General features: G+C 68.6%; 2 protein-coding genes across 2 annotated transcripts; one reads left to right on the forward strand and one right to left on the reverse strand.

The window, feature by feature from the left end:
• Window positions 1–874: 874 nt before the first annotated feature.
• FSCN2 (fascin actin-bundling protein 2, retinal) lies at window positions 875–5160 on the reverse strand. The gene is made up of 5 exons (XM_062216249.1): window positions 4220–5160; window positions 1632–1788; window positions 1427–1548; window positions 1167–1334; window positions 875–1080 (listed from the first exon to the last, which is right to left on the reverse strand). The coding sequence occupies exons 1-5, from the start codon at window positions 5043–5045 to the stop codon at window positions 875–877; spliced, it is 1479 nt and encodes a 492-aa protein (XP_062072233.1). The 5' UTR covers window positions 5046–5160.
• A 9541-nt stretch (window positions 5161–14701) lies between these two features.
• Window positions 14702–17127, forward strand: ACTG1 (actin gamma 1). The gene is made up of 6 exons (XM_062216708.1): window positions 14702–14782; window positions 14970–15098; window positions 15197–15436; window positions 15675–16113; window positions 16201–16382; window positions 16471–17127. Exons 2-6 carry the CDS (start codon window positions 14976–14978, stop codon window positions 16612–16614), a joined length of 1128 nt encoding a protein of 375 aa, XP_062072692.1. The 5' UTR covers window positions 14702–14782; window positions 14970–14975; the 3' UTR covers window positions 16615–17127.
• Window positions 17128–26095: the final 8968 nt, after the last annotated feature.

Below are 26095 nucleotides of genomic sequence, written 5' to 3' on the forward strand. Positions count from 1 at the left end.
CGCCACTGCGGTCCAGCCCCGGCTTGGGCTGGCGGGGGGAGCCCTCACGGCGGGCTGCCCCTGCCCTACCCCGGCCTCTGCCGTGAAGGCAAGGGGCTGCTCCCCAGCCCAGGGGAGAGGGGTCTCTGAGCAGGCCCCCACCCTCCTGAGGCCCTTGGAGTTTCCCCCAACACTCCTCCCTAGTTCTGAAGCCCAAGGCCCTGTTTGTGGGGAGGGGCTCCTCACATGGTAGCCCCAGCTCTGACCATCGCCCAGCGAGCAGGGGGCTGCACCTGCAGGGCCTCAGTCAGACCTGACACCCAGGCTGCCCCAGCCGCCCGTGGCCACTGTCCATCCCGGGGAGGGGGGCGGGAGAGCCGCACTGTCCCCTCAGCTGGCGGGGGCTGGAGAGTGCCGGTGCTGCAGGGGAGTGGGCACTGGCCGGAGACCCCTGGGTGCCATCTTGACCTCTGCTGGGGCCCCCAGGTGCCCTTGGGAAGCTGGGGTCCTGGCCTTGGCACCCACACCAAGAAACGCCAGGCCCAGGTCACCTGCAGCTCCGAGGGTTAACCCAGCCCCGCCTCGTCCGCGGACCTGAGAGGGACTCGCTCACTGGCCTCGGCTGACCTGAACAGTGGACGAAGGGCCTCGCGGGAGGGGCCCTCGGCCCCCACGTGAGGGCAGAGGCTGTGGCCGGTCAGACGGTGGGCCTCTCTGGTGCTGGTGGGGCCGCGGAGTGGACGGCAGAGGGCAGGCGTCTGGGGATGGCGCCGCTGGGCGACAGCCGGCCTTGCGCCTCGCACCTGCGGGCGTGGGCCAGACCCTCCGCGCCGCGCCTCCCTGTCCCGGGGGGGCCCACGAGAGCTGCGTGACAGGTTGACCGCGGGGCGCGGCCTCAGTACTCCCAGAGCGCGGCCCCCGCCGGCGCCTCGGCGTCGGCGCGCAGCAGCCCCGAGGCGCCGCCGTGCAGGTACTTGCCGCTCCGGGCGCGGATGGCCAGGCGGCCGCGCTCGCGGAACTCGAAGAGGAAGTCCTCGGCGTGCTCGCCGTCGCCGCACACGCTGCCGTGGCTGCCGGTGTTCCAGAAGCCGCCGCCGCGGCCTGGGGGCCAGACGGGACGGGCGTGGGCTGGCGGCTCCCTGGCCCCGGCCCGCTGCGCCCCCGCGCGCCCCGGGCCCCGCGCGCACCTCGGATGTGGTAGGCGCCGTCGCTGAAGCTCAGGTGGAAGACGTCGTAGACGGAGCGGTTCGTGTCCAGCTGGCTGGAGCCGCGGCGGTGGCAGACGAAGCCGTCCAGGCCGCGCAGCACCAGGAGGGGCCGGTTGATGAGCTTGAGCGTGAACTCCTCGTCCTCGCCTGCGGGAGAGGGCGCTGTGGGCGCCTGCGCGGGGCCGGGGGGCCGGGGGGCCGGGGGCGGGGCGGGGGGCGGGCAGCCCGGGGCCGCTCACCCACGAAGTCGCTGGTGGCCGCCAGCTGCCCGTTCTTCTTCATGCAGACGTAGCGGCCATTGCTGGCTCGGAGCGCCACGCGCCGGCCGCGCCACTCCACCTCGAACATGGTGCTGGCCGACCTGCGGGCAGCCCCGGCTCAGAGCCGCCCCGCACACGCGCCCAGCACCACCCCCAGGCCAGCAGAGGGGACGCGCGCGCTCACACTTGGGTGGCGGTGGCCTGGATGCCCCCGTGGGTGACCAGGGTCCAGTAGCCCCCGGTGCTGGCGTAGAAGGTGCACTTCTTGGTCTCCTGGTCAATTTGCATCAGGAAGGTCTCATGGTCCAGTTCTTCGTCCTGATTGGCTGAGACGTTGACCCCTGGAGGGAGGAGGTGCGGAGGCCCCTCAGGCCTCTCCTGGGGCAGGAGGTGGGCAGCAGGAAGAGGGTCTCATCTAGAACCCCCTGGGCTTGAGGGGCCTGGGCACCTGCCCCAGGGCTGTGTGGATACCTGGCGGCCTGCACACAGCCCTGGGGCACCCTTGACCCAGCTCTTCCCACACCCCCGGGCCAGACCCTTCCGTGCCAGCAAATCCCCCACTCTGCTAATCGGGGGCTAAGCTCCTTGCTCCTGCTCCTACGCCGCCTCTATTTATAACACCCCTAAGCAGCTGGGTGGGCCCAGCGGGGTCTCTCCTTCCACCTGCAGTGGCCCAGGTCACCACCAGAGCCGAGGGCCCGCCCAGGCCCCAGGCAGTCTCCCCGCTCACACCTGCTCCTCCCAGGAGCCCCAGGGGAGGACGAGGCGGCCGGCCGGGAGGTGTATCTGTTCAGAGTGGGGGGCACCAGGCAGTTGCGGCGCCTCCCCAGCCTCTTCCATTAACTGAGGCCTTGGGTCCCTCCACAAGCCACTCCCCCTGTTCCCATGGCAACCACCCACTCAGGCTCTAGGTGTGTCCACCTGGGAGAAGGGGCGGCAAGGTGGGCAGATCCTAGCCAGCCTTATCCCAGGGAAGGAGGGCACCAGGCACTGACCCCTACTCGGATCCCCACACCCATCAGCAGACAGCTGGGTGAGCAGCCCTGAAGTCCTGGGGCCAGCGCCCAGGCCTCGCCCCTGTGCGTGGCCGGCAGGCAGTGACATGAGGGGTCCACCGTGTGTCCAGCCCGCAGGAGTGCTGGGGCCACCCTGCCACTGCAGCCGTCCCAGGACGAGGCTGCTCCTGTGGCCTCCTCCAGGCAGGACGCGTGCAGGGGCCGCCTCTGTGGCCGATTCTAGGGACTGAGCTCACAGCAGAGGGTGCCAGGGCTGGTGCGGGCCCCAGAGGCCGCTGGTCGAGCCGCGGGGGTCGGGTGGGGAAGGCGGCCCAAGGGGGAGAAGTCCCGAGAGGAGCTCCTGTCTCGGCTCCATCCAGTCTGCAACCGCGAGCTGGCACAGTGGCAGCCGGGCCGTCAGCCTGGAGAGGTTCAGTGGGGAGGAGCGGAGGCCTCTGGTGTTGCCGCGTGGCCTGCTGGAGCCCCACCCCCCACCAAGGCAGCTGGCCTCCCTGTGGGCACCCCTGTGCTGGACCACCTGTGGCCGACAGAGGTGGCTAGCAGGTGCTGAGGACACCCTGGCGACAGACGCTGTCAGGGCTGGGGGCGGCGCATGCTCTGCCGGCTGCCACCCCCCAGACGGGCAGGTGTGCAGCTGTGGCTGGGCCCCTGCCCGTGCTCTTCCCCACCATGCTCTCCGCCGTGGCAAGTGAGGCCAGCGCCCCGGGGCAGGGTGGCCAGGAGACTGACGAGGGTCCAGAGCAGCCATGGCTGCACCACCCCGCCGCCTGTACCTCCAGTCCCGTACCTCTGTCACCACGGCCCCCACCTGTACCTCCACCACCAGCCCTGCCCCCAGCTCCTCATCACCACCACTCACCTGTCCCACTGAAACATCACTTCCACCACCGAGGCCTGCGGGGCGCCTCTCGTGGGCCGGCACTCGCTGCTCTGACTCCCACAGAGGATGCCTCCCCACGCCGCTGCCCCGCGGGCAGCTCTGTCATTGTCCCAGGGAGCCTCAGCCCAGGCCACTACGTGGGGTCAGGTGGCTGCACCTGGCACCATGTGGGGAGGAGGGACCTTGGCGGTGTTCGCCACGGCAGCCCAGCCCCCGGCCACGCACCAGGACCAGCACCGCCGAGGTGCCTCGGATTCCCGGGGCTGCACTGCACGGAGCCACCTGAGCCTGGCTGGGCTCCCGGCTCGGTGCTCACGGTGGGCCCTCCACTGCCTGGACCTGAGCGGCTGTGCCCGGGCCCCTGTAGGATGTCGTCGTGGGGCCAAGGGCTCACTGGGCCGGGAGCTGGGTGAGCTCCCCGTCGCCTGGCTGCTGCTGGCCGGGAGGGGCCCTCCCACACCCAGGCCCCCCCACGCCCGGGTCGCCAGGCCACTCCGCTGTGTGTGGCTCGTGGCTGCTGGCCAGGCAGCGCCTTACTCAGCCACAGCCCCCTGTGACCCCCGGCCCGCAGCGGCTGAGGTCCCACAAGGCAGGTGGTCAGTTACCAGGAGACGGCTAGAGCCAGGCCACACACACTGACAGTGACCACAAACCACCCCACTTCCTGCCGCCACGTGAGGGAGCCGCCTGCCCAGGCACCTGGCAGGGCTGCCCTGAGCCCACCCGTCCAGGTCCCTGCCCTGCCCCGGCCCCCTCCTCCAGGAAGTAGAGGTGGGAGCCAGCGCCACGCACCCCCGAGGCCCGCCCCTCTTGCACCGCAGGCTCAGCGGCTGCCGGGCTGCTGGCGCCCCTGGCCTGGCGCCCACGCAGGCCCACCTTGGCGCACGGAGACGTAGCGGCGGTTGGCGGCCAGCAGCACCACCTGTGGGGGGCTCTCCTCCAGGTCGAAGAGCTCGTCCTTGCCCGGCCGGGAGCTGCGGCCGGCCTTGAGCGTGCCCGCGGGCCCCACAGGCGCCAGGTAGCGGCCGTCGCAGTCCTTGAAGGCCAGCTTGCCGGCCTTGAACTCGAGCGTGTAGCAGGCGTGGGCCTCGGGCTCCCACACCAGCCGGCCGTCGCTGCGCAGGTAGCGGCTGTCACAGGACCGGAGGCAGTACCTGCCGCTGCGGAAGATCAGGGTGAGCAGCGCGTCCACGCCCCAGGGCATGTCGCCGTCGGCCGCCATCTCGTCGTCCTGCGGGCACAGGTGCACGTAGCGCCGCCGGCTCACGCTCAGCAGGTGCGCCTGCGGGTGGATGGCCAGGTGCACCGTCCACAGCTCGGCCGGGGAGATGGCCGTGGCGAAGCAGGACAGCTGGTCCTCCGTGCCCCCGAAGAAGCGGCCATGCGGCTCGGACTGCAGTGCCCAGCGCCCGTCTGGCTGCGGCAGGACCAGGAAGCGGCAGTCCCGGCCCGGCCGCTCCGCCTCGCAGGCCACGCGGCCGTCCTCGCCTGCCGACAGGTAGCGGCCCAGGTGGCCGCTGCGCAGCAGCACAGCCGCTCCCTGGCCCGGGTCCGGCTCCAGCAGCCACACCTGCTTCCGCTTGAGGCTGGGCGCCGAGGCGTTCACCTTGAAGCCAAAGCTCTCGGCGGTCAGGTAGCGGTCGCTGTCATTGACCAGGCCGAACTGGATCTTCAGCACCTGGTGCAGCCCGTTGGTTGGCATCTTTGGGCCGGCCCAGCTTCTCCTGTGAGTGCTCACGGCCCCCGTGGGGTCTGGTTCGGCGCCCTGGGCCCGGCTGGCGGCATGGACCCACTGCCTGCCTGGACTCCGCCTCCGATCAGCGGCCACGGCCCGGGCGGCTCTTACATGGCCACGGGCAGCGGGGGGCCGGGCGGGGAGGGCGGATCAGAGACAGGCGGCTTAGGAGCGGCCGCCTTTCGTTACCCACCCCCACCCACCCCAGGCTTGGATTCCAGCCCGGGGGCCGGCCTCTCCCGGTCCTCGCTGCCCGTGGCCCGGGCCCCGGACCCTACCGCGTGAGCCGCACTCCTCCAGGCTCCGCTCCCGGCTGCCACCGCCTCGGGACGCCCAGTCCAGCCCGGCTCTTCCCGAGGGAGAAAATGCCGTTCAGTGGAAAACTCGCAGTGCGCGCAACCCGATCGCAGCCCTCACCCCGGCGGCCACCAGACCCTCGGCGGGATCCGGTTACTGCTTCTCTGATTCCTGCTGCCGGGAGCACGGAGGCCCCGCTCCAGGGCCTGCAGCCCACGTCACGCGTGGTCCCGGGCCTGGGCAGGGCAGGGGCAGGAGGGGAGCGGGTGTCCCGGCCGCACGGTCCTGTGCACAGAGACCTTGGTCTCGGGAGCTCAGCGGGTACGTGGGTGCCGGGGGCGGGGCAGGGAGGGCACGTGCTGGTCCCTGCTGTGGACTCCAGGGCCAGGGGCTCCAAGCTCACAGCCTGTGTGCTCTGAGCATCCTGGAGCCGAGCTCAGCCCAGCTCACAGGGCCTCTGGGGACCCCGGAGCTGCCACTCATCTCCAGCCAGGGGACAAAGTCTACCTCCAGCTCCTGGGGTGGCCCGAGGATGAGGCCAGCAGCTGGGAGGGGCTGGGGACTGGTCACATCTGACCCCGCATCTCTCCCCTCCTGGGCCACCGGCTGCACCCCTCCCCCGAGCCCGGGGGCCCCCGGGGACCCTGCTGGGCTGCACCCTCCGTGTCTATCTCCTGCACCTGCCTCGGGGGCCGGGAGCCAGGTAGTGAAACCAGAGCCGCCCGTCCTGGGCCGGGGCCAGACTCGGTGTCCCCTTGCTGATGACAGCATGTGACCCTCCGGCCTCCCCGGGGACAGGGGGCAGCGGGCCACAGGCCATGTCCAGCCACAGCCTCCAGAGCTCCCCTGTGCTCTTGGGCCCCTGGGCCTCGAGCCCGGGCTTGGGAGCCCTGGCTCCAGGCAGTGAGCATGACGGGCTCACCCACCCCTGGAGAGGAGTCGGAAGGACCCGGTGCCACGCTGGGGTCCAGAGCGGGTGCCGATCCCTCCCGCGGCCGCGCACAGCCCCCGTCACTGCCGAGCAGCCCCACCTCCTCCTCTGTGATGCACACACGCTGATGGAGCTCCTACTGTCACAGCTGAGCCTCGTGCCAGCTGCCACCTGGGGGCCTGGGTTGTGCCTGATGACCCAGCACATGGCTCCCAGGGAGGTGCCCGGACCACGCGGCCCCCAGGGCGGTGCCCGGACCACGCGGCCCCCAGGGCGGTGCCCGGTCAGACCTCAGAGCCTGCTCCTGGCGGCTCGGCACCGTGATAGCTTCGCCCGTCACCATTGCTTCCCAGGTTTGGTCTGTGAGGTGGGCGGCGCCCGAGGGGCAGCTGTGCCCACCACTCCCCTAAGGTAAGGACACCGGCCCAGCTCCTCCAGCCTTGCTCCGGGCCAGGGCCAGGCTGCCCCCCCCCCGCCCGATTACCCAGAGGCCTCATCAGCATGACTGGCGCTGGCACAGCCACACAGGTGTGTCGGGAGCCGGCCTGGCCGCCAGGTACTAAGTGGGCCTGGCTCTGGGCAGCCTCTCCGTGGCAGAGCCAGAAGTGGCAGGGCACGGGGCTGCTGGGCTGGCCCCGGGTGTGTGAACCAAGGGGTCCACCCGGCCCGGGCAGGGGAGGAAGGGGAGCCCCAGGCCCCTCTCCCAGCCTCCCCCTCAGGACCAAGGCCCTTGCCCGCCTGCCTGCTGGGTGGTTTCCCACCTGGATCCATAGCAAGGTTTCCGGCACACAGTAGGTGCTTAATAGGTGCCTGTGACTGGGGAGGTCTGGTTCCTGCGAGACAGTTGACCCTCGTGCACAGATGCAGGCCTGGACATGTGTGTTGAGTGCACGTGTGTTCACATGTGTGTTCACATGTGTGTGCATGCGTGAAGGGCGGAGGCTGCCATGGTCACCTGCCCAGCCAGCCTCGATCCCGGCCCCAAACCTCCTGGCTGCCCAGCGCTGTGGATGAGGTCGTGCCCTGCCCCGGGGAGCCTCTCTACAGATGAGCCCCGGGTGGGCCTGGGCCCTCGCCCCTCTGCCGCGTCCTCAGGGGACAGGGAGTGGCCCTGCCACTTCACTGCCGCACTTGAGGCATCCGGAGGGGCCGTCACTCCCGCTGACCTGCCCCGTGTGACCGCAGGACCAGGCCCCTGGCACCCAATGTAGCCCATCGGACCTGAGGGGCCGGTGTGGAGGCCCAGTGGGCTAAGCCCCTGCCTGGGCTGCCCACACCTGTATTGGAGCCCTGGTTCTGGTCCTGGCTGCTCCTCTTCCGATCCAGCTCCCTGCTATGGCCTGGGAAAGCGGCAGGAGACGGCCCGAGTGCTTGGGCCCTGCACCCGTGTGAGGCCAGGATGGAGCTCCTGGCTCCTGGCTCCTGTTGTGGCCGTCTGGGGAGTGAACCAGCAGACAGGAGCTCTCCGTGTGGCCCCCTCTCTACCTTTCAAGAATACAAAAAAGGGAGCTTCCACGGATAATCGATGGCCACATGCAGCTGGGGGGGGCTGTGTGGGGTCTGGAGCCCCAGCCCCTACTTCGGGGGGACACAGCAGGTGGACGCCCCCACCCAGGGCCTGGGCCTCGGTCCTGTGAGGCCTTGGAGACCCCAGACCCCCCGGGGACGCTGTGCTGACCCACCGTGGCCACTGGAGGGCCCCCTTCCCCTGCGCCCTCTCCTCCTGGCGGTGCCCTCCCCCAGGGGCCAGCAGGGAAGGACCCCAGCCCCCACCCACGTGTAGACCGCCAGTCCTGAATGCCAAGAGCCCAGCACGGGCGCCTGCCGGCAGGATGCCTACTGCCATGGTGACCGGCACGTGGGCCCGGCCTGGTGCCCGGGCAACACTAATGCCGGTAGCGTGAGCTGGCACAGGCCTTCGTGTGTGGGGAGGTGCAGGGTGCTCCGGCCCACGCTGGCCCTGAGCCCTGGAAACTGGGAAGTGGAGCCAGGGCCACGCCTCGCCCAGCCCCGCGGCGCACACACACAGGAAAGCCCAGGCCTCCCCGGGGCCTCGCTGGGGCCTCCCGCCACCAGAGCCAGCCCTGCCAGGCCTCGCCGTCCCCTTTAGCCTCTGCCCCGGCGCTGGGCCCTCAGCTAGGCAAGGCCACCCCACCGTCCAGGGCCCCGGCTGCCCCGCACTGCCCAGCCTCCCGCAGGGCCGGCGCGCGGCACTTTGTTCCTCATGACTAATTCAGGCCCCGGCTCCACTCCGGGCAGTTCCACTTACATGGCGAGGGGGCCTGGTGTAGAGTGACGGGCTCCTCGCGGCCAGGGGCAGGGTTAGGTGGAGAATGGGGAGGGGCCCTGTGGGCCTGCAGGCCGGCCCCACGCCCCTCGGAACACGGTGGCTCCCGGACGCGTGGCCCGTGGCCCCTCTGGGACCCTCCAGACCCTGCCTGAAACCCTGGCCCAGCAAGGCCCAAAGTCCCCCCAGAGCTCAGGAGGTTTCGGCCAAGCCAGGCGCCCGGGGATCATGGGGCCGTCCAACACCAGAACAGCTACGGCCCGGCTGCACGGGGCTCACGGTGACACAGGAGGCCCCTGGCCACGGCCACGGCCACAAGCAGGGGACACTGGAGCCGCTGTGAGCTGCCACGGGCCCTCGGCGTGTAGGTGGCCCCCGGTGCAGCCCTGTGCACCTGCCCCCCCCATGTCAGTCATAGGCTGACTCTGCCCCCAGCTGCACCTGTCACTGTCGGGAACCAGGCGGTTCCCACGGGGACAGGGCCGCTCCGCCCTGCTCAGAGGACAAGGGAGGGGCCTTGGGGAGCAGAGCGCAGGTCCATGTCCCTGCATCAGAGCAGTGGGGGGGGCCCTGACGGGGTCACCACGGCTGCAGGGGGGCAGTGCTGTCAGTCACTGCCCTTCCCAACCACCGTGGTTCTGTGGAGATTTGTTTAGTTCAAAGGCAGAGGGAGATCGGCGACTCCCTGGTTCACCCCAGACGGCTGCAGGCCAGGCTGCCCAGGCTGAAGCCAGGAGCCACAGTCCGTCCGGGCCTCCCAGGGGGGTGGCAGAAGCCCAAGCACTTAGCCATCACCTGCTCTTCCCAGTGCATCAGCGGGGAGCTGGATCAGAAGAGGAGCAGCCGGGACTGGAACTGGCGCTCTGATGTGGGGTGCTGGCATCCCGGGGCACCCTCACCAGCTCTCCCACCATGCCTGGCCCCCATCCTTTTTTTTTTTTTTTTAAGATTTATTTTATTTATCTGAAAGAGTTACAGAGAGAGAGGAGGAGACAGAGAAAGAGAGAGAGAGAGAGAGAGAGAGAGAGAGAGAGAGAGAGAGAGAGGTCTTCCATGTGCTGGTTCACTCTCCAGATGGCTGATCCGAAGCCAGGAGCCAGGAGCTTCCTCCAGGTCTCCCACGTGGGTGCAGGAGCCCAAGGACTTGGGCCATCTTCTGCTGCTCTTCCAGGCCATAGCAGGGAGCTGGATCAGCAGTGGAGCAGCTGGGACTTGAACCGGCGCCCATATGGGATGCCGGCGCTGCAGGGGCGACTTTACCTGCTCCCCCGCCACAGCATGAGCCCGCCGCACCATGTCTTAAAAAAAAATCGACTGATTTGACCTGAATGGCAGGAAGCTCTCCCATCTGCCCGCTCACTCCCCGAATCAGAGCGAGGCCAGGCTGCAGCCGAGCTGTCAGGTGCCCAGAGCAGGGAGCCAGCTCAGGAGCCAGGACTGGAACCACGTGGCTCCCAGCTCTGCGGTACCAGTGTCGGCCCCGGTTCTGCCAGCAAGGTCCTTCCTCATAGGACAACACGCTGAACCAGGAACAGCGCCGGGACCCAGCTCCAGATGGCTGGGAAACGCACAAAGACACGACAGGTGCAGCACAGTGTCCAAGCCAGGGTGTGAAACTACACAGGCCCCAGGAGTTAAAGGTTTGAGAGATAAGGGAAGAGCACTAAAGAAGCTACCTGGAGGGCACACGGGAGAAACAGAAGGATAAGAGGAACCCAACTCCCAAGAACAGTGAGAACCACGCCCGCGAGCGCAGGGGTCCCCGCCAGCCGGGCCTGGCGCCCCAGAACCACCCTGCCGGCCAAGGGTGGCACCCCGGTGCCCTGCGAGCCGCTGAAACAGCCCGGCTGCACCCGAGGCCAGCGGCCGGCTCCCGCACCGTCCCCCCACGCGCCGCAGGTGCAGCGCCGCCCTCCCACCGGGGTCCTCACGCCCTGGCTCCCCTGCCGTGGGTGCGGGCTGAGCCGGATCCCACCGTCCCCGTGCGTCAGCGCTGAGGTCACCGGCTACTCCTCCCGCAGCCCTGCCCCGCTCCGCCGGCGCTCCGGAGGGTGGCGGTGACTCAGCGGCCGGGAGTGCCCGGCTCCGCCCTGGCCCCGAGGGTCCCCCGTGGCGCAGGACCCGCCTGGCGGCCCACCTGGGAATGGCAGCGGCAGTGGCTCCGGGGCTCTCCGCACGGCCCTCGCCAGGGGCGCCACCTCCCGGCGCCAGGCTTCCTGCTGGTTCTGGACCGCGGCGGCCTCCCCCGGGGGTTGGGGAGCCCCCGGCCCCTGTGGTTTCCCAGCGGGGGAACCCGCGTCTCCGGGAGACACCAGCGCGGAGCCCAAAGGGCTCAGGGCAAAGCCGGAGCAGGTCCGAGCTGCGGGGACTCCGGGGCGAAGCAGGGTGGGTGAGGGCGCAGGGGGCGTCCAGTTGCGCCCCCTCCCCTCTGCGCAGGCCACCTGTGGCCCGGAGGACAGGGCACCCAGGGCGCCGCCTCCTCCCGGGTCCCTCCGTCCCTGGACTGGGGACACCTGACCTAGCCCAGCTTTGCTGCGTCCCAGGCTGGCCGTGCCAGGCGCCTTCGCCGTGGGCCCTGCCCTTCCTCCCCGACCTCTGTCCCCCGTCGCCCGGCGGGAGGAGACAGCGGGAGAATCCCAACCAGCTCAGGGGGCGGAGGGACCCTGGGCCACGCTGGGCCCTGGAGCCACGCCCCTCGCCTGTGGCAGTCAGGGCGGGGGTCTCTCCCCTGGCTCTTTCTGCCACTCGGTCCACTCGCCTGTGTTGGGGTCTGCTGACCACAAGGAGGCGCTGCGCCAGGCACGCGGTCACAGGCTTCACGCGCGGAGTGGCTGGGGTGTAGGTTGGGGACGCCTCGCCGGCATCCGAGGGCTGGTCTGGGCTCTGCGGGGACGTCAAGGGCAGAGGACAGACGGGCTGGGCGCTGTGCGGGCAGAGGGCTTCCAAGGAAGGGGCTGGCAGTGAGGCCCGGACAGCCACGGGCTCAGGGTCCAGCCCGAGGCCCCAGGTGGTGGCCAGGATCGGTTTGTGAAACGGGGATGGGGTTGGGCAGGGAGCAGAGGTCAGGCCTGGACTGTGCAGGCCGGGGTGGCCCTGGGGCCGCCCGAGCTGGGGACCCAGCTGGGCCTGGGGGTGCCTGTGGAAGCTGCCGCCGCAGCCAGCTGCCGCTCCAGCACCAGGCCTGGCACGCAGAGGCAGAGTGGGCTTTTTTTTTGTAAGGTTTATTTGAAAGAGCGAGAGACAGGGGTCTTCCATCTGCTGGTTCACTTCCCAAATGGCCACAACCGCCAGGGCTGGGCCGGGGAGCCAGGAGCCAGGAGCTCATCCTGGTCTCCCCACGGGGCACAGGAGCCCAGGTCCCCCGAGCCATCTTCGCCATCTCCCCAGGCCACCAGCAGAGTAGCCACGCTCCGCGGCCCAGGGTGAAGAGCCGTGGCAGGACGCCAGTCCCCCAGACTGCTCCCCATCAGGGAAGGTGAACGGCGGGGGGGGGGGGGAGCTCGGGGGCCACTGCTGGCCGCCTGCAGGAGGGCCCCTGCCCAAGCCCTGAGACAGGACACGCAGGGGCCCGGGCCCCGCTCCAGTGGGAATTCTGTCCCCCCAAGCCATGGAGCATCAGGAGTAGGCCTGGGCGTCTCCATGCACCCAACCCCCAAAGCCTGTGTGAGGAGCTGCCCCCCCCACTTCCGAGGCTGGGCCCTGGCCCCTGGCTCGGCACCCCGCCCGGAGCTCGCCTGTTTCCACACTTGTGGCAGCTGAACCTGGGCCTCCCCAGGGCAGGGAACGGGGTGACCCGTGGGGAGCCCACAGCCCGACAGGACACCCCCTTCATGGGAGCCCACAGCCCGACAGGGGCACCCCCTTCATGGGAGCCCACAGCCCGACAGGACACCCCCTTCATGGGAGCCCACAGCCCGACAGGGGCACCCCCTTCATGGGAGCCCACAGCCCGACAGGGGCACCCCCTTCATGGGAGCCCACAGCCCGACAGGACACCCCCTTCATGGGGGCCCACAGCCCGACAGGGGCACCCCCTTCATGGGGGCCCACAGCCCGACAGGGGCACCCCCTTCATGGGGGCCCACAGCCCGACAGGGGCACCCCCTTCATGGGAGCCCACAGCCCGACAGGGGCACCCCCTTCATGGGGGCCCACAGCCCGACAGGGGCACCCCCTTCATGGGGGGGCTGGGCCCCGGGAGACCCCTCCACCTGTACAGACGGAGACAGACGGAGCGGAGCTCCAGCTGTCAGCCCCTGCCCACGGGGCGGGCTGGCCCCCGTGGACGCTGTCCGGACCCTGGACAGTTTTACCAAGGGGACAGCGCGGGAGCAGCCAAGTTGGCTTCCTCATCACGGGATGGCCTTGGATGTACAGAAAGATGGCGGACGGCAGCGGTCAGTGCGCCACGTCCTACCTGGGGGGCCAGGCCCCACCCGGGCTGCAGAGGTGCGCCCCCCCCCCCGCCCGGGGTGAGCAGCGGAGGCCAGGGAGACAGGTGGGGGCGGGATGGGGCTGTTCTGGGTTCGGAGGTGACCCTGAGCGGGGGGCCGCAGGGGCCGGGCTGGCCTGGGTCGCCTCGCTCGCCCCTGCCCGCGGCTGCAGACCGGTGCAGCGCGAGCTGGGGAGCCGCGGACGGCGCCGACCAGGGGGGAGTTAGGGGAACCCGCAAGGCCGGGCCACGCCCCCCAGGGCGGCCCCCTCCCCGCCGACGCCCTCTTCCCGCTGCAGCTCCGGGGGGGAGGGGGCCGCCGTGCGTCAGCGGCCCCGGGCCGTCCCGGGGGGGCCCCCGCTCCCACCGCCCGCTCCCCCTCCCCGCCCCGCGGACCAATCGGCGGCCTCCTTGACTAAATAAGGCGCCGCGCCGCGCGCCCCCCGGCCGCGACTTCCGCCCCCTCGGCCGTGACTCAAGGCGAGGCCGCGCGGCCCGCAGACATCGCCAAATAAGGCCGCGCGCCGCCCTGCGCCCGCGCACCTGGCCGCACCTTGACCCCCGCCCCGCCCCCGGGCTGCAGGTGGAGGCCGGGGCGGGGGCTCGGCCCCGGCTCAGACAAAGGCGGGTCCGAGGGGGCGGCCGTGGGGCGTGCGCCGCCCGCCTCGCCCCCTCCCTCGGGGACCCCCAAGTGGACGGCACCCCAGGGGTTCGGTCCACAGACGCGGGGCAGCTGGGCCCCTCCGCCACGGCCTCGGCGTCTGGGGCGCTGCAGCCCGCACCCTCTGGTCACCCCACGGGCGGGTCCCGGCGCCCCGCACCGTCAGCCGAGTCCCGCCCCCGCCCCCGCCCTCGCCCGCCGGGGTCACGCTAGGTGCCCGGGGACCAGTCTCTGCCGCCTCGGTTTCATCCCGAGCAACCCCGAGCGTCTACACCAGAGTTCCGGGTCCCCTCTGGGCGTGGCCAGGCTCTGGGGCGGCAGGTGCAGCCCGGAGACGGCTCCTGGGGGAGGGGCGCTTCCGGGGCCCGCAGAGCCCACCGCTGCGGGGAGGGGGCTGCAGGGGCTCTGCGCCCGCGCCCCAGGACCGCCAGAGTGGGGAGCACACCTTCCTGCCTCAGTTTCCCCAGCGCACCCACAGGTCCCTAGCAGGAAACAAAGGCCGGGCACCAGGGGGCCCGGGGCCGGCGCCGCTAACGGCCGGGGGCGGGGGGCGGCTCCTCCCGACCCCCGCCCGCCCCTCCCCCAGCCTGGCCCCGGCGACCCGGGGAGCAAAGCCCCCGCAGCTGCGCGGGCGGCGGGACTCACCGGGGCGGGCCGCGACCCGCCCGGGGCCTGGCAGTTTCGGGGCGCAGCCGGGCCCTCCCCCGCCGCGCGGCAGTCCCGGGGCGGGGCCGGGGCGGGCAGCGCACTGTGCGGCTCCGCCGGCGACCCCCGGAGGGCGCCCTGGCCGTGCCCGCCGCAGGCCCGTGCGGAGGCCCGGGCGCGCGGGGGCGGCGCGGGCGGGGCGGTTGGCGGCGGCGCGGGCGGGGGAGGGGCGGGCCGGGGCCCCACGTGTCCCGGCGGCGCGGGCCAATGGGCGCCCGGCGTTCGGAAAGATCGCCATATATGGACAAGTTCTGGGGCCGCGCGCGCCCCCGCCCGCGCGCGCGCCCCGCGCCCCCTTAAATAGCGGCGGGGGAGGCCGCGCTCGGTCTCACTCGCCGCCGCCGGCCCGCGTCCGCGCTTCCTCGCCGCTCCGCCGCCTGCTCCGCCGCCGGTAAGCGGCCGGGCCCGGACGCCGCGGGGCTGCGGCAGGGCTGCGCCCCGGCCCGGGAACAAAGGGCGGCCGGGGGAGGGGGCGCGGGCGGGGGCCCCCGCGGGGCCGGGGCGGGGGGCCCCGGGTCCCGACGGTTGCTCGGGCCGGGCCGGGCGGGGGCCGCGCTGAGCCGGGCGTTTGCGCGCAGACCGCCATGGAAGAGGAGATCGCCGCGCTGGTCATCGACAACGGCTCCGGCATGTGCAAGGCCGGCTTCGCCGGGGACGACGCGCCCCGCGCCGTGTTCCCCTCCATCGTCGGGCGCCCCCGGCACCAGGTGAGGCCCGCCCGGGCGGGGGGCGCGGCGCGCGGGCGAGACCGTGGGCGAGGCCGCGGCCGTCCCGGGGGGCTCCCCGCTGACGCCTGTCCCCGCAGGGCGTGATGGTGGGCATGGGCCAGAAGGACTCGTACGTGGGCGACGAGGCGCAGAGCAAGCGGGGCATCCTGACGCTCAAGTACCCGATCGAGCACGGCATCGTGACCAACTGGGACGACATGGAGAAGATCTGGCACCACACCTTCTACAACGAGCTGCGCGTGGCGCCCGAGGAGCACCCGGTGCTGCTGACCGAGGCCCCCCTGAACCCCAAGGCCAACCGCGAGAAGATGACGCAGGTGAGCCGCCGCCCGCCGCCCGCCCCGCCCCGGCCCGCCGGCGCCGCTGACCGCGCGCGTCTCTCTGATGTTTCCAGGCCTCTGTTCCTCTCCGCGCGGGTCCCTCCGGGAGCTCCAGGTTTCTGTTTGCGTGCCTGCCCGTGTGCTGTTGTCGCTCACATCACATGCGTGGCCTGCGGCATGGGGCGTGCGGGGCGGGCGCGGCGGGGCGCGCGCTGAGCCGGCCTGTCGCCCGCAGATCATGTTCGAGACCTTCAACACGCCGGCCATGTACGTGGCCATCCAGGCCGTGCTGTCGCTGTACGCGTCGGGCCGCACCACGGGCATCGTGATGGACTCGGGCGACGGCGTCACGCACACGGTGCCCATCTACGAGGGCTACGCGCTGCCGCACGCCATCCTGCGCCTGGACCTGGCCGGCCGCGACCTGACCGACTACCTCATGAAGATCCTCACGGAGCGCGGCTACAGCTTCACCACCACGGCCGAGCGCGAGATCGTGCGCGACATCAAGGAGAAGCTGTGCTACGTGGCGCTGGACTTCGAGCAGGAGATGGCCACGGCCGCGTCCTCCTCGTCCCTGGAGAAGAGCTACGAGCTGCCCGACGGCCAGGTCATCACCATCGGCAACGAGCGCTTCCGCTGCCCCGAGGCGCTGTTCCAGCCCTCCTTCCTGGGTGAGTGGGGGGCGCGGGCGGGGGCGGGCCCGGGGGCGGGGCGGGAGGGGCGCCCTGGGCCGCGCTGAGCCCGCGCCCCCCGTCCAGGCATGGAGTCGTGCGGCATCCACGAGACCACCTTCAACTCGATCATGAAGTGCGACGTGGACATCCGCAAGGACCTGTACGCCAACACGGTGCTGTCGGGCGGCACCACCATGTACCCCGGCATCGCCGACCGCATGCAGAAGGAGATCACGGCGCTGGCGCCCAGCACCATGAAGATCAAGGTGGGCGGGGCGGGGGCGGGGCCTGGCTGGGGGCGGGGCGGCGGGCGCCTCGCCCCGGGCCGGGCTGACCAAGCGTCTCCCCTCGCAGATCATCGCCCCCCCGGAGCGCAAGTACTCGGTGTGGATCGGCGGCTCCATCCTGGCCTCGCTGTCCACGTTCCAGCAGATGTGGATCAGCAAGCAGGAGTACGACGAGTCGGGCCCCTCCATCGTGCACCGCAAGTGCTTCTAGACGGACTGCGGGCCGCCGCGCCTGCCGCCTGAGCTGACCGGAAGTTGTTTGCCCTGGCACATGTACACACCTCATGCTAGCCTCGCGAAACTGGAATCGCCCCGCCGTCAGCACCGGGCGCAGGGCTGCCGCTGACCCCGGCCTTGCGCCCGCCCCCTCCATGTGCAGTGCCCCGTGCGCGTCTTTGGTCTCCAGCCCTTGGCCTGCGGCTGTGCGCGCCCGGCGGGGTCGGCGGGGCGGGGCGGGAGTGGCTGGAGCCGTCAGCGGGGTGGGGTCCGCCGTGGGGACCCCGGTTCTTTTCCTAGCTGGTTTCTGCCGGAGCGCCGCGGGCTGCACCCGCCTGGAGTTGGAAACGGTCTGCATTTACGCCTGTGAATTTACTCCTCCTCTAATTTATGTAAGGTTTTTGTACACAACTCTGGCTTCTCTGAGAGATGACAGATCCTGGTTTTCTACTGTTGAACATCAGGCCCCGGCGACACTCGTGTATGGAGAAATAAAAGTGCTGAGTCACTGGCTGGCTCCGAGTTGGGGTGGGCGGGGTCCTGGCCTTGGGTGGCTGGGGTGGCAGGTGCCCACCTTGCAGGTAGGGCCCCAAGGCCCCCTGGGCAGCAGTGCCCTGTGGAGGGCTGGGCCCGGGAGGAGCCGGGCAACTAAGGAGGCTGCCCAATGTCCCTTTTCTGGGCAGAAATGTGGCCCTGTGCTGTGCTGCACAGCCACAGCTACCCCGGGCTCGGCAGGGGCCCAGTGGGTGCCAGGCCCCTACGCCCCCTGCTCAGGGTGAGGACAGGGAGCCCCGGGAGGGCTTGGCGCAGTGTGGGCTGAGGGTGTGGCCTGGGTATGGGAGCAGAGCCTGGAGTTTGACTTTCCAGGTGCCCCCATTTGGGGCTGGGAGCTCCTGTCCCCCTGGGCAGCAGGACTGCCATCTGGTTGATTGGCAAGGCAGAGCCCCTGGGTCTGCCCACGGGTTCACTTCCCAAATGCCTGCAGTAGCCGCAGCTGGGCCAGCCGGGAGCCAGTCTGCAGCCAGGAACTCCCGGTCAGGCGGCAGAGACCCCAGTCCTGGAGCTGCCGTGTGCTGTCTCCCAGCAGCGGCATTGGCACAGCCGGGACTCACCCAGGCGAGGTGTCAGGTGGCAGCCCAGCCACTGCTGAAACCTGCCCCAGTGTCCACAAGGGAGCAGGGCGCGGCTTCCCGAAACCTCACAGCAGTGATGAGGGCACGCAGAGGGGCCCCATGGCCGCCGGCACTGTGGTGCGGTCGGTAAATCCTGCAGCGTCAGCGTCCCACAGGGGCACCAGTGCTCGTCGGGGCTGCGCCGCTTCCGGTCCAGCTCCCTGCTCATGGCCTAGGACAGCCGCAGGGGAGGGCCCCGGTGCTTGGACCCTGCACCTCGAGGAAACCGGGAGGAAGCTCCCAGTGAAGGGCTAGCCCAGCACTGGCCGCTGCGGCTGCCTGGGAGTGAACCAGCGGATGAAGGCCTCTCTCTGAATCTCTTTTGAATAAATGCATAAATCTTGAAAAAAGAGACTTGGTCATGGGCTCACAGGTGCAGCGACCAGGATGAGGGCAGCTCAGTGCTGGGGGGGGGGCAGTCACATACCCCAGGCTGGTGGCTGTGGCGCCCCCGCACTGTGACAGCTCCCACGCCCGCAGCACGAGGGTGCACAGGCCGAGGCATGAGGGTGGGGTGGGTGCCTGGGGGTGCACAGCCCCAGCTGGAGTGGGGAGGTGGGTCTGGCTGCCAACTCTGCCCAGCCTGGGGTGGGAAGGTTAGAAACCAAAGGACCTCTGCGTAAAAGACTTCAGACGTCTGGGGAGGGGCGGGCAAAGCAGGGGCAGCGCCATGGGGGCACAGGTTCAGGTCCCGGCTGCTCCACTTCCCTTCCAGCTCCCTGTCATGGCCTGGGAAAGCAGCGGAAGACGGCCCAAGTGCTTCGGCCCCTGCACCCACACGAGACCAGGATGGAGCTCCTGGCTCCCAGAGACTGTGCAGGAAATTGGTGGGGGCCAGGTCCAGGGCAGTGGGGCCACGCGCTGGATGTCACCACACTCCGCAGGTTTGGCTCCCTGACCTGTGCACTTGCCGATCGGCCCAAGGAACCCTTCCCCTCACTGTAGGCATGTGTTGCTCGCTAGAGGCCTTTTAAGATAAAAGTTGCTGGGCTGGCACCATGGCACAGTGGGCTAAGCCTCCGCCTACAGCGCCGGCATCCCATATGGGCGCCAGTTCGAGTCCCAGCTGCTCTACTTCCAATCTGCTATGTCCTGGGAAGGCAGTGGAAGATGGCCCGGGTCCTTGTCCCCTGCACCCACGTGGGAGACCCGGATGGAGTCCCAGGATCCTGGCTCCGGCCTGGCCCAGCCCTGGCTGCTGCAGCCATCTGGGGAGTGAACCAGCGGATGGAAGGCCTCTCTGTAACGCTGCCTCCCAAGTAATAAATAAAAAAATAAAAAGCAAAAGGAAGGAAAGGAGAAAGGAGTACAAGCCGAAGTCCCGGCCTCGGGCTCCCTCAGAACTCAGCGCTTGGCCTGGCTCTGGGCACAGGGCGGCTCAGGGTCAGTGGGGACAGCTGTCCAGAGTCCACCAGGTGTCCAGGGGCTGGGCGGGGCAGAGCTGCTCAGAGGGTCCCCGCTGGCTTCCACACCCCCTGGCCGGGCAGGTCCCAGAAGAAAGCGGGGCCACGTGTCCCTCTGTGGGGCCTCCCTGACCTCTCGTGTCCCGGCTGCGAGACCCCCACTCCGCACAGCCTGGGCGGGGCCTGTGGGGTGGCCGCTGAGGGCTGCCCTGGACCCACTTACCGTCTGCCCGCAGGCTCCGTGATGGGAGTGGGGTGGCCACGTGCCCACACGGGGCTGTGGGCCTCACCGGTAGCCAAGGCCCCGTCCAGCTGGGCTCAGCACAGTCTTGAGAAGCCTTGGGGGAGTCAGCAGGAGCCGGTGGGGGTGCAGCGCCGGGGGCAGGAGCGGCACCCGCAGGGCCTGTGCTGAGGCATCGTTCAGCTGGGAGTCAAAGGCGCCCGTGTCCTGGGAAGTCCAGGTGCTGACCCAGAGCCAGGGCTCCGTCCTCTCCCTCCTCCTCCTCCCTGAAGATCGCCCATGTTTACAGAGCCGAGTCCCGCCTTTACCGCGGTGCCGCGTGCCTGCACTCACACAGCACCCAGCCATTCCAGACCGGCTGATCTCCCTTGGCCATGCGCGTAAGCTTCATCCTTCTTTTTAAAGATTTATTTTATTTATTTGAAGGGCAGAGTTACAGAGAGAGGTAGAGACAGAGAGAGGTCTTCCATCACCTGGTTCACTCCCCAGATGGCTGCAACGGCCGGAGCCGCGCTGATCCGAAGCCAGGAGCCTCCTCCGGGTCTCCCACACGGGTGCAGGGGCCCAAGGACTTGGGCCATCTTCTACCGCTTTCCCAGGCCATAGCAGAGAGCTGGATCAGAAGTGGAGCAGCCAGGACTAGAACCAGCACCCATATGGGATGCCGGCGCTAAAGGCCAGGGCTTTAACCCGTTGTCCCTCACCCAGGTTTTTGTATTGGCTCGGTAACTCCTTCCTTTAAACATTTTAAAATTGGGCCTGGCGCTGCGGCGTAGCTGGTAAGGCTGCTCCACTTCCCATCCAGCTCCCTGCTAATGCCCTGGAAAGCAGCGGAGGATGGGCCAAGTCCTTGGGCCCCTGCACCCGTGTGGGAGACCCGGATGGAGCTCCTGGCTCCTGGCTTCAGCCTGGCCCAGCGCTGGCGGTTGCAGCCATTTGGGGAGTGAACCAGTGGGTGGAAGAGCTCTCTCTGTCTCTCCTCCTCTCTCTCTCTTTCTCTCTGTAACTCTGCCTTTCAAGTAAATAAATCTTTAAAAATATTTTACAATGTTTTATTTTCATTTTATTTAAAGCCAGAGAGAGAGAGACAGAGATCTTGTCCTCTGGTTTACTCCCCAGATGCTGCAGTGGCTGGAACTGAACCAGGCTGAGGCAGGGACAGGAGCTCCCCGAGGTCGCCCATGTGTGTGGCAGGGACTAGGCAGGTGCACTGGGTCAGAAGCAGAGGCAGGACCGTGTCCCGGGCTCGCTGATGCAGGACATGCGGTCCTAGCTGCTGCTTTACCTCTCAGGCCGGAGGGCGCCCCACCATGGGCTCAGACCCCCGGGGAGGGTGTTTGTTAGCCACTGATGGAACCAGGGCGCCCCCACTTTGAGCCGCAGTGACCACGGCCTGATGGCTGCTGTGAGCATCCGTGGTTTCCTATTCAGAAATGGAATGTTGACCAGACAACTCTGTTTTTAAAGATTTATCTGGGGGCCGGAGCCATGGCACAGTAGGTTAATCCTCCGCCTGCAGCGCCAGCATCCCATGTGGGCACCAGTTCTAGTCCCGGCTGCTCCACTTCGGATCCAGCTCTCTGCTGTGGCCTGGGAGAGCAGTGGAGGATGGCCCACGTCCTTGGGCCCCTGCACCCATGTGGGAGACCAGGAAGAAGCTCCTGGCTCCTGGCTTCGGATCAGTGCAGCTCCGGCCATTGCAGCCATCTGGGGAGTGAACCAGCAGAAGGAAGACCTCTCTCTCTGTCTCTCCTTCTCACTGTAGCTCTATTTCTCAAATAAATAAAATCTTTTTTTAAAAAAAAGATTTATCTGAAAGCAGAGGGAGAGAGAGGGAGAGAGATCTCCCATCTGCTGTTCACTCCCCACATGGCCATGACAGCCAGGGCGGGGCCAGGCCAAAGCAGGAGCTTCTTCCAGGCCTCTCCTGTGGGTGCAGGGCCCGGGCATCTGCTGCTGCTCTCCCAGGCCGCAGCAGGGAGCCGGGTCGGAGAGGAGCAGCCGGGACTCTGACCAGACCCTCTCTGGGACGTGGCACTGCAGGCCGAGGCGCAGCCCACGGCACCCCAGCTCCTCTTTCTTAAAACCATCTCAGCTGGGGCTGGTGTTGTGGAGCCGTCGTGAGGCCGCTGCCTCTGACAGCAGCACCCCCGTGAGCACTGGTTCGAGTCCTGGCTGCTCCACTTCCCTTCCCATCCAGCTTCCTGCTGTGGCCCGGGAGGCAGTGGAAGAGGCCCAAGTGCTTGGGCCCCTGCACCACGTGGGAGACCTGGCGGAGTTCTGGGCTCCTGGCTTCGGCCTGGCCCAGTCCCGGCTGTCGTGGCATTGGGGGAGTGAGCCAGCAGAGGGAAGACCCCTGTCCATCCCTCTTTTTGTCACTGTGCCTCACAAACAAACAAAATATTTTGTAAAAAGAAAACACGGAGAATTTCCCAAGTGTATCTAGCCACCCAGTTCCGGGCGGGCAGGCCTGTGCAGCTGGCTTCCTGCTCCAAGTGAACAGTGCCTTGAAAGATGTTGCCACGGTGACTGCACCTGTGCCCTGGTAGGTCCCTAGCCGCCGTGTGGGCGCCTGGGCCCGCTTCCCTGGCTGTGGTCGCCCCGCCACGCCGACGGCCATGCCGAGGGAGACGGCCTGGGCAAGCAGTCAGCCGCGGTCTGTTCACAAACACTGCAGACTCCCCTTCCCCAGCCTGGTGCCGCTCCTCCCCCAGCGGTCAGGCCGCACTCGCCGGGCAGCACAGGCTACAAACGCAAGGACCTGCTGTCCCAGGAGCCCTTGCCCAGCCTCCTCCGGCCCGGTGCGGCCCCCGCGTGCCCGGATTGGGAGCAGCTGGTGTCTTCACACAGTGGGCGGCCTGGTGGCCTCTGCTTGGGCTGGGGAGCAGCGTGGGCGTGACTGATGCCTCCAGGGCAGCTCTCTGCTGCAATCAGACCCCTGGCACCTGTTCTGGACAAGGAGGCCGGGGGGGCTGCAGGGGTTTCAGGGAGGGGCTTCTCTTTGCCGGAAGCAGGGACAGGTGGACCTGTCTCTCGGCGCCTCGGCCACGGTGTGTGGGCCGTCCTGAGTCCAGCAGCAGCCTCCTTGTAAACTCCCCTGCTGAGCACATTGGGGAGAAAGATGGACAGGGCCCGGGGCCTGCCGGGGCCCCCCTCCTCCTCCCCATTTCCGGTTGCGGAGAACATAAGGGCCTGTGAGTGCAGCCTCCCTTCCTGGGCACCCATGACCCGCACCTGAACCCAGCTAGCGCCCAGCCTTACTTGGCACCTTGGCTGTGCCTCACCGCGTAACAGCATGGATGAGACTACTTCAAAAACTCCTTTAAAAAAGGAGTTAAAGGCCGGCGCCGTGGCTTAACAGGCTAATCCTCCGCCTTGCGGCGCCGGCACCCCGGGTTCTAGTCCCGGTCGGGGCACCGATCCTGTCCCGGTTGCCCCTCTTCCAGGCCAGCTCTCTGCTGTGGCCAGGGAGTGCAGTGGAGGATGGCCCAAGTGCTTGGGCCCTGCACCCCATGGGAGACCAGGAGAAGCACCTGGCTCCTGCCATCGGATCAGCGCGGTGCGCCGGCCGCAGCACGCCTACCGCGGCAGCCATTGGAGGGTGAACCAACGGCAAAAAGGAAGACCTTTCTCTCTGTCTCTCTCTCTCACTATCCACTCTGCCTGTCAAAAAATAAAAAAAGAAAAAATTAAAAAAAAAAAAAAAGGAGTTAAAGCTGGGCCGGCACCGTGGCGCAGCGGGTAAAGCCATAGCCTGCAGGGCAGGCATCCTGCATGGGTGCCGGTTCACATCCTGGCTGCTCCACTTCCGGCCCAGCGCCCTGCCAATGCACCTGGGAAAGCAGCGGAGGATGGCCCAGTGCTTCGGCCCCTGCCCCCACGTGGGAGGCCCTGATGGAGTTCCTGGCTTTGGATCAGCCCAGCTCCGGCCGTTGTGGCCATCTGAGGAGACAGATCGGAAGTGGTCTCCCAGGCACGCTAGCAGGGAGCTGGCTGGGAAGTGGAGCAGCCGGGACCCCAACCGGCACCCACACGGGAAGAGATGCTGCACCACAGCGCCGGCCCCTGAACTCCCCTCTAATCCACTTTCCGTGAACCTTGTGAAGTCAACTGTGCACGCCCGACCCTGGGGTAACAGACGGAGAGAAGGCATTTGGGGTGAGGTCAGGGAGCTCACTGAGGCCACAGGGAGACGCCGAAGCCTCGGAAAGTGAGCGTGGGGGCCGGCATGGCGGTGCCGCGGCTCAGTGCCAGCATCTGACGTCAGCCCCGGCTGCTCCACTTCCCAGCCAGCTCCCTGCTCATGGCCTGGGACGGCAGAAACGGCCCAAGTGCCTGGACCCCTGCACCAGCCTGGGAGACCGAGATGGCGCTCCAGGCTCCTGGCTTCAGTTGGCCCAGCCCCATCGCTGCCATCTGGGAGTGAATGAGCAGATGGAAAATTTCTCTTTCTCTGTAACTGTCTTTCAAATGAATCAGTCCAAATGGGGGGGAAGCGAAGGTGCAGCCAGGGTGGCCCAGTCGGGCTGGTGCTGGCTTTGCACCTGCTGTGGGCCCCAGGGAGCCGAGTCTTTTCTCTCATTATCTTGAGACTTGAGCTCTCAACGGGATCAGCCATCACCCGGCGCTGGCTGAGCCGCTCAGAGGGTGGCTGTGTTCTGCTTTTGGGCTTCAAGCATGGGCCTCGGCGCTGGCGGGGCGGGGGGGGGGCACAGCCGGCAAAGCCTCCAACTGTGGCGCTGGCACCCAGAGTCCCGGCTGTGCCATTTCCAATCCAGCTCCCTGCTGTGGCCTGGGAAGGCAGTGGAGGCTGGGCCAGGTGCTTGGGCCCTGCACCTGCGTGAGAGACTTGGTCTGGCCCAGCCCTGGCCGTTCCTGCCTTTTGGGGGAGTGAGCCAGTGGATGAAGATTCTCTCTCTTTTCCAGTCTCTTATTTTTTTGTAAGGACTGGGCCTTGCTGGAAGGCAGGCTTCAGGCACAGCTGGATCGTCCACGTCAGTTTCTCGTTTCTTCAGCTCCCCCCGACCCAGGGGTCAGCTCTGAGCTCACGCTGGCCTCGTGGTGGTGAAGTGACCCACACTATCCCACCCCAACAGCTCAGGGGAGGAGCAAGAGTCACCAGCTCCATGCTGGGGGCGGGGTCAGGGAGAGCTGTGTTCTGATTGGCTGAGGCCTGGGTCACTGGAACCAATCGTAGTGGAGGGGAGGCAGCTGGGACAGACTGCCCAGCACATGCACCAGCTAATGTGGCAGGTGGGAGGCAGGGGGCTTGGTTCCCGGGAAGAAAAAGCGAGGGCAGCGCTTCAGAGCCCGGAGCAGGCCGGCGGGACAGGGACCCCGGCTCTGCCACCTACTGGCTGCGTGGCCTCACCGAGCTTCTCCACCCCTCTGCCTCAGTCTCCCTTTCTGGTGTGGTGGGGGTCCCCTGCCTGGTACCAGGGGGTTCACCTGTGTGCACATGGGAATGCGTCGTCGGTCCCGCCCCAGCATCCTGGCTCTGAGCCAGCACACAGGCACTGGGCGCCCGGTGTATGGCAGGTGTGTGCCCTGGTGCCCAGCGGAGCCCTGGGACCTGGGAGAGGGTCCCGCGGCGAGGGAATGCCGGCCCGGCGGCTCTGCCAGAGGCGAGCAGGTGGGAGGGCCGAGAGCCTCGGCTGCAGCAGCCGGTGAGGCCTGAGGGTCCAGAGGCAGCTGGCCCGAGAGGCTGTGGTCCAGCTGTGGGCTGGGGCCGCACCTGCTGAAGCTGCTGTTGGCGCGACTGGGGAGACCCTAACCCAATGCACTGGGCCAAGTCCCTGGGGCCCTCGGTGGCCGTGTAGGAGGGGACAACGTGGGGGCGATGGCGGCCGCAGTGGCCGGCTCTGGCCCTCAGACGCCTCCAGTGCTGTGGGAGACCGGGGGTCACAGCTGGGAAGCAGACCCTGGCTCCCCGGGGGCCCTCGGAGCTCAGGTGGCTCAACCTGTCGGGCAGAGAACCCCCCCCACTTGGGTCCCTCCTCTCCACCTCTTGTGCTACAAAACACCCACGCCCTTCAGTGCCGCCCCAGGAGCCTGCCTGTGCTGGAGTGGACGCCCAGTGGACCAGGCCGGCTCCCACACCGGCTGACCGACGCCTGGGGGCAGCGTCTGCCGAGCGCAGGCGATAACCTGTCCACTCTCTGCCCCACACAGCCCCGTGTAAGTCGCACAGGAGGCCCTGCCCATCAATATAAGGCCAGGCAGTGGCGGGGGGGGGGCTGGAACATGGGAGCCCGGCCTTACCCGCTCTTCCACCGGCGCCCGGGGCCCCACCCGCCCTCAAGGTCCCGGCTTCTCCAGCAAAGGGGAAGGCCTCTGAGGTCTCAGTCTCCCTGTCACTGTCACCGGCCCGGGGGTCAGCCACGCGGTGCCGCCCCCCAGACCCCTCCCAGCAGCCCCTGCCCGCGCCCTGCTGGCCACTGCCACGTCGTCTGAATCCGCATTTCTTTGTTTGTGGACGGCTTCGGCTTCCTTTCATGCGCTCTGGGGCCCCAGCGCGCAGAGCTCAGTGGGCTTCCTGGGACGCTGGCTGGGAGGAGGGTCCACCCCGGCTGCAGGTCAAGGTCACAGCGGGTCTGCGTCCGCTGCTCTGTGGTCAGCACACACACACACACACACACAGGGCCTCCCAGGAGCCGGGCA

The sequence above is a fragment of the Lepus europaeus genome, chromosome 18 (assembly GCF_033115175.1).
Source record: "Lepus europaeus isolate LE1 chromosome 18, mLepTim1.pri, whole genome shotgun sequence".
Classification (NCBI taxonomy): domain Eukaryota; kingdom Metazoa; phylum Chordata; class Mammalia; order Lagomorpha; family Leporidae; genus Lepus; species Lepus europaeus.

What these genes read in the sequence shown, in the direction of transcription:
- FSCN2 (XM_062216249.1), bottom strand. Translation starts at nt 5,045, where the DNA reads ATGCCAACCAACGGGCTGCACCAGGTGCTGAAGATCCAGTTCGGCCTG. An exon ending in CTACGTCTCCGTGCGCCAAG is followed by an intron (nt 1,789 to 4,219) that starts GTGGGCCTGCGT and finishes TCCTCCCTCCAG; the next exon opens with GGGTCAACGTCTCAGCCAAT. An exon ending in CGGCGCCTACCACATCCGAG is followed by an intron (nt 1,081 to 1,166) that starts GTGCGCGCGGGG and finishes TCTGGCCCCCAG; the next exon opens with GCCGCGGCGGCGGCTTCTGG.
- ACTG1 (XM_062216708.1), top strand. Translation starts at nt 14,976, where the DNA reads ATGGAAGAGGAGATCGCCGCGCTGGTCATCGACAACGGCTCCGGCATG. An exon ending in TCGGGCGCCCCCGGCACCAG is followed by an intron (nt 15,099 to 15,196) that starts GTGAGGCCCGCC and finishes CTGTCCCCGCAG; the next exon opens with GGCGTGATGGTGGGCATGGG. An exon ending in GTTCCAGCCCTCCTTCCTGG is followed by an intron (nt 16,114 to 16,200) that starts GTGAGTGGGGGG and finishes CCCCCCGTCCAG; the next exon opens with GCATGGAGTCGTGCGGCATC.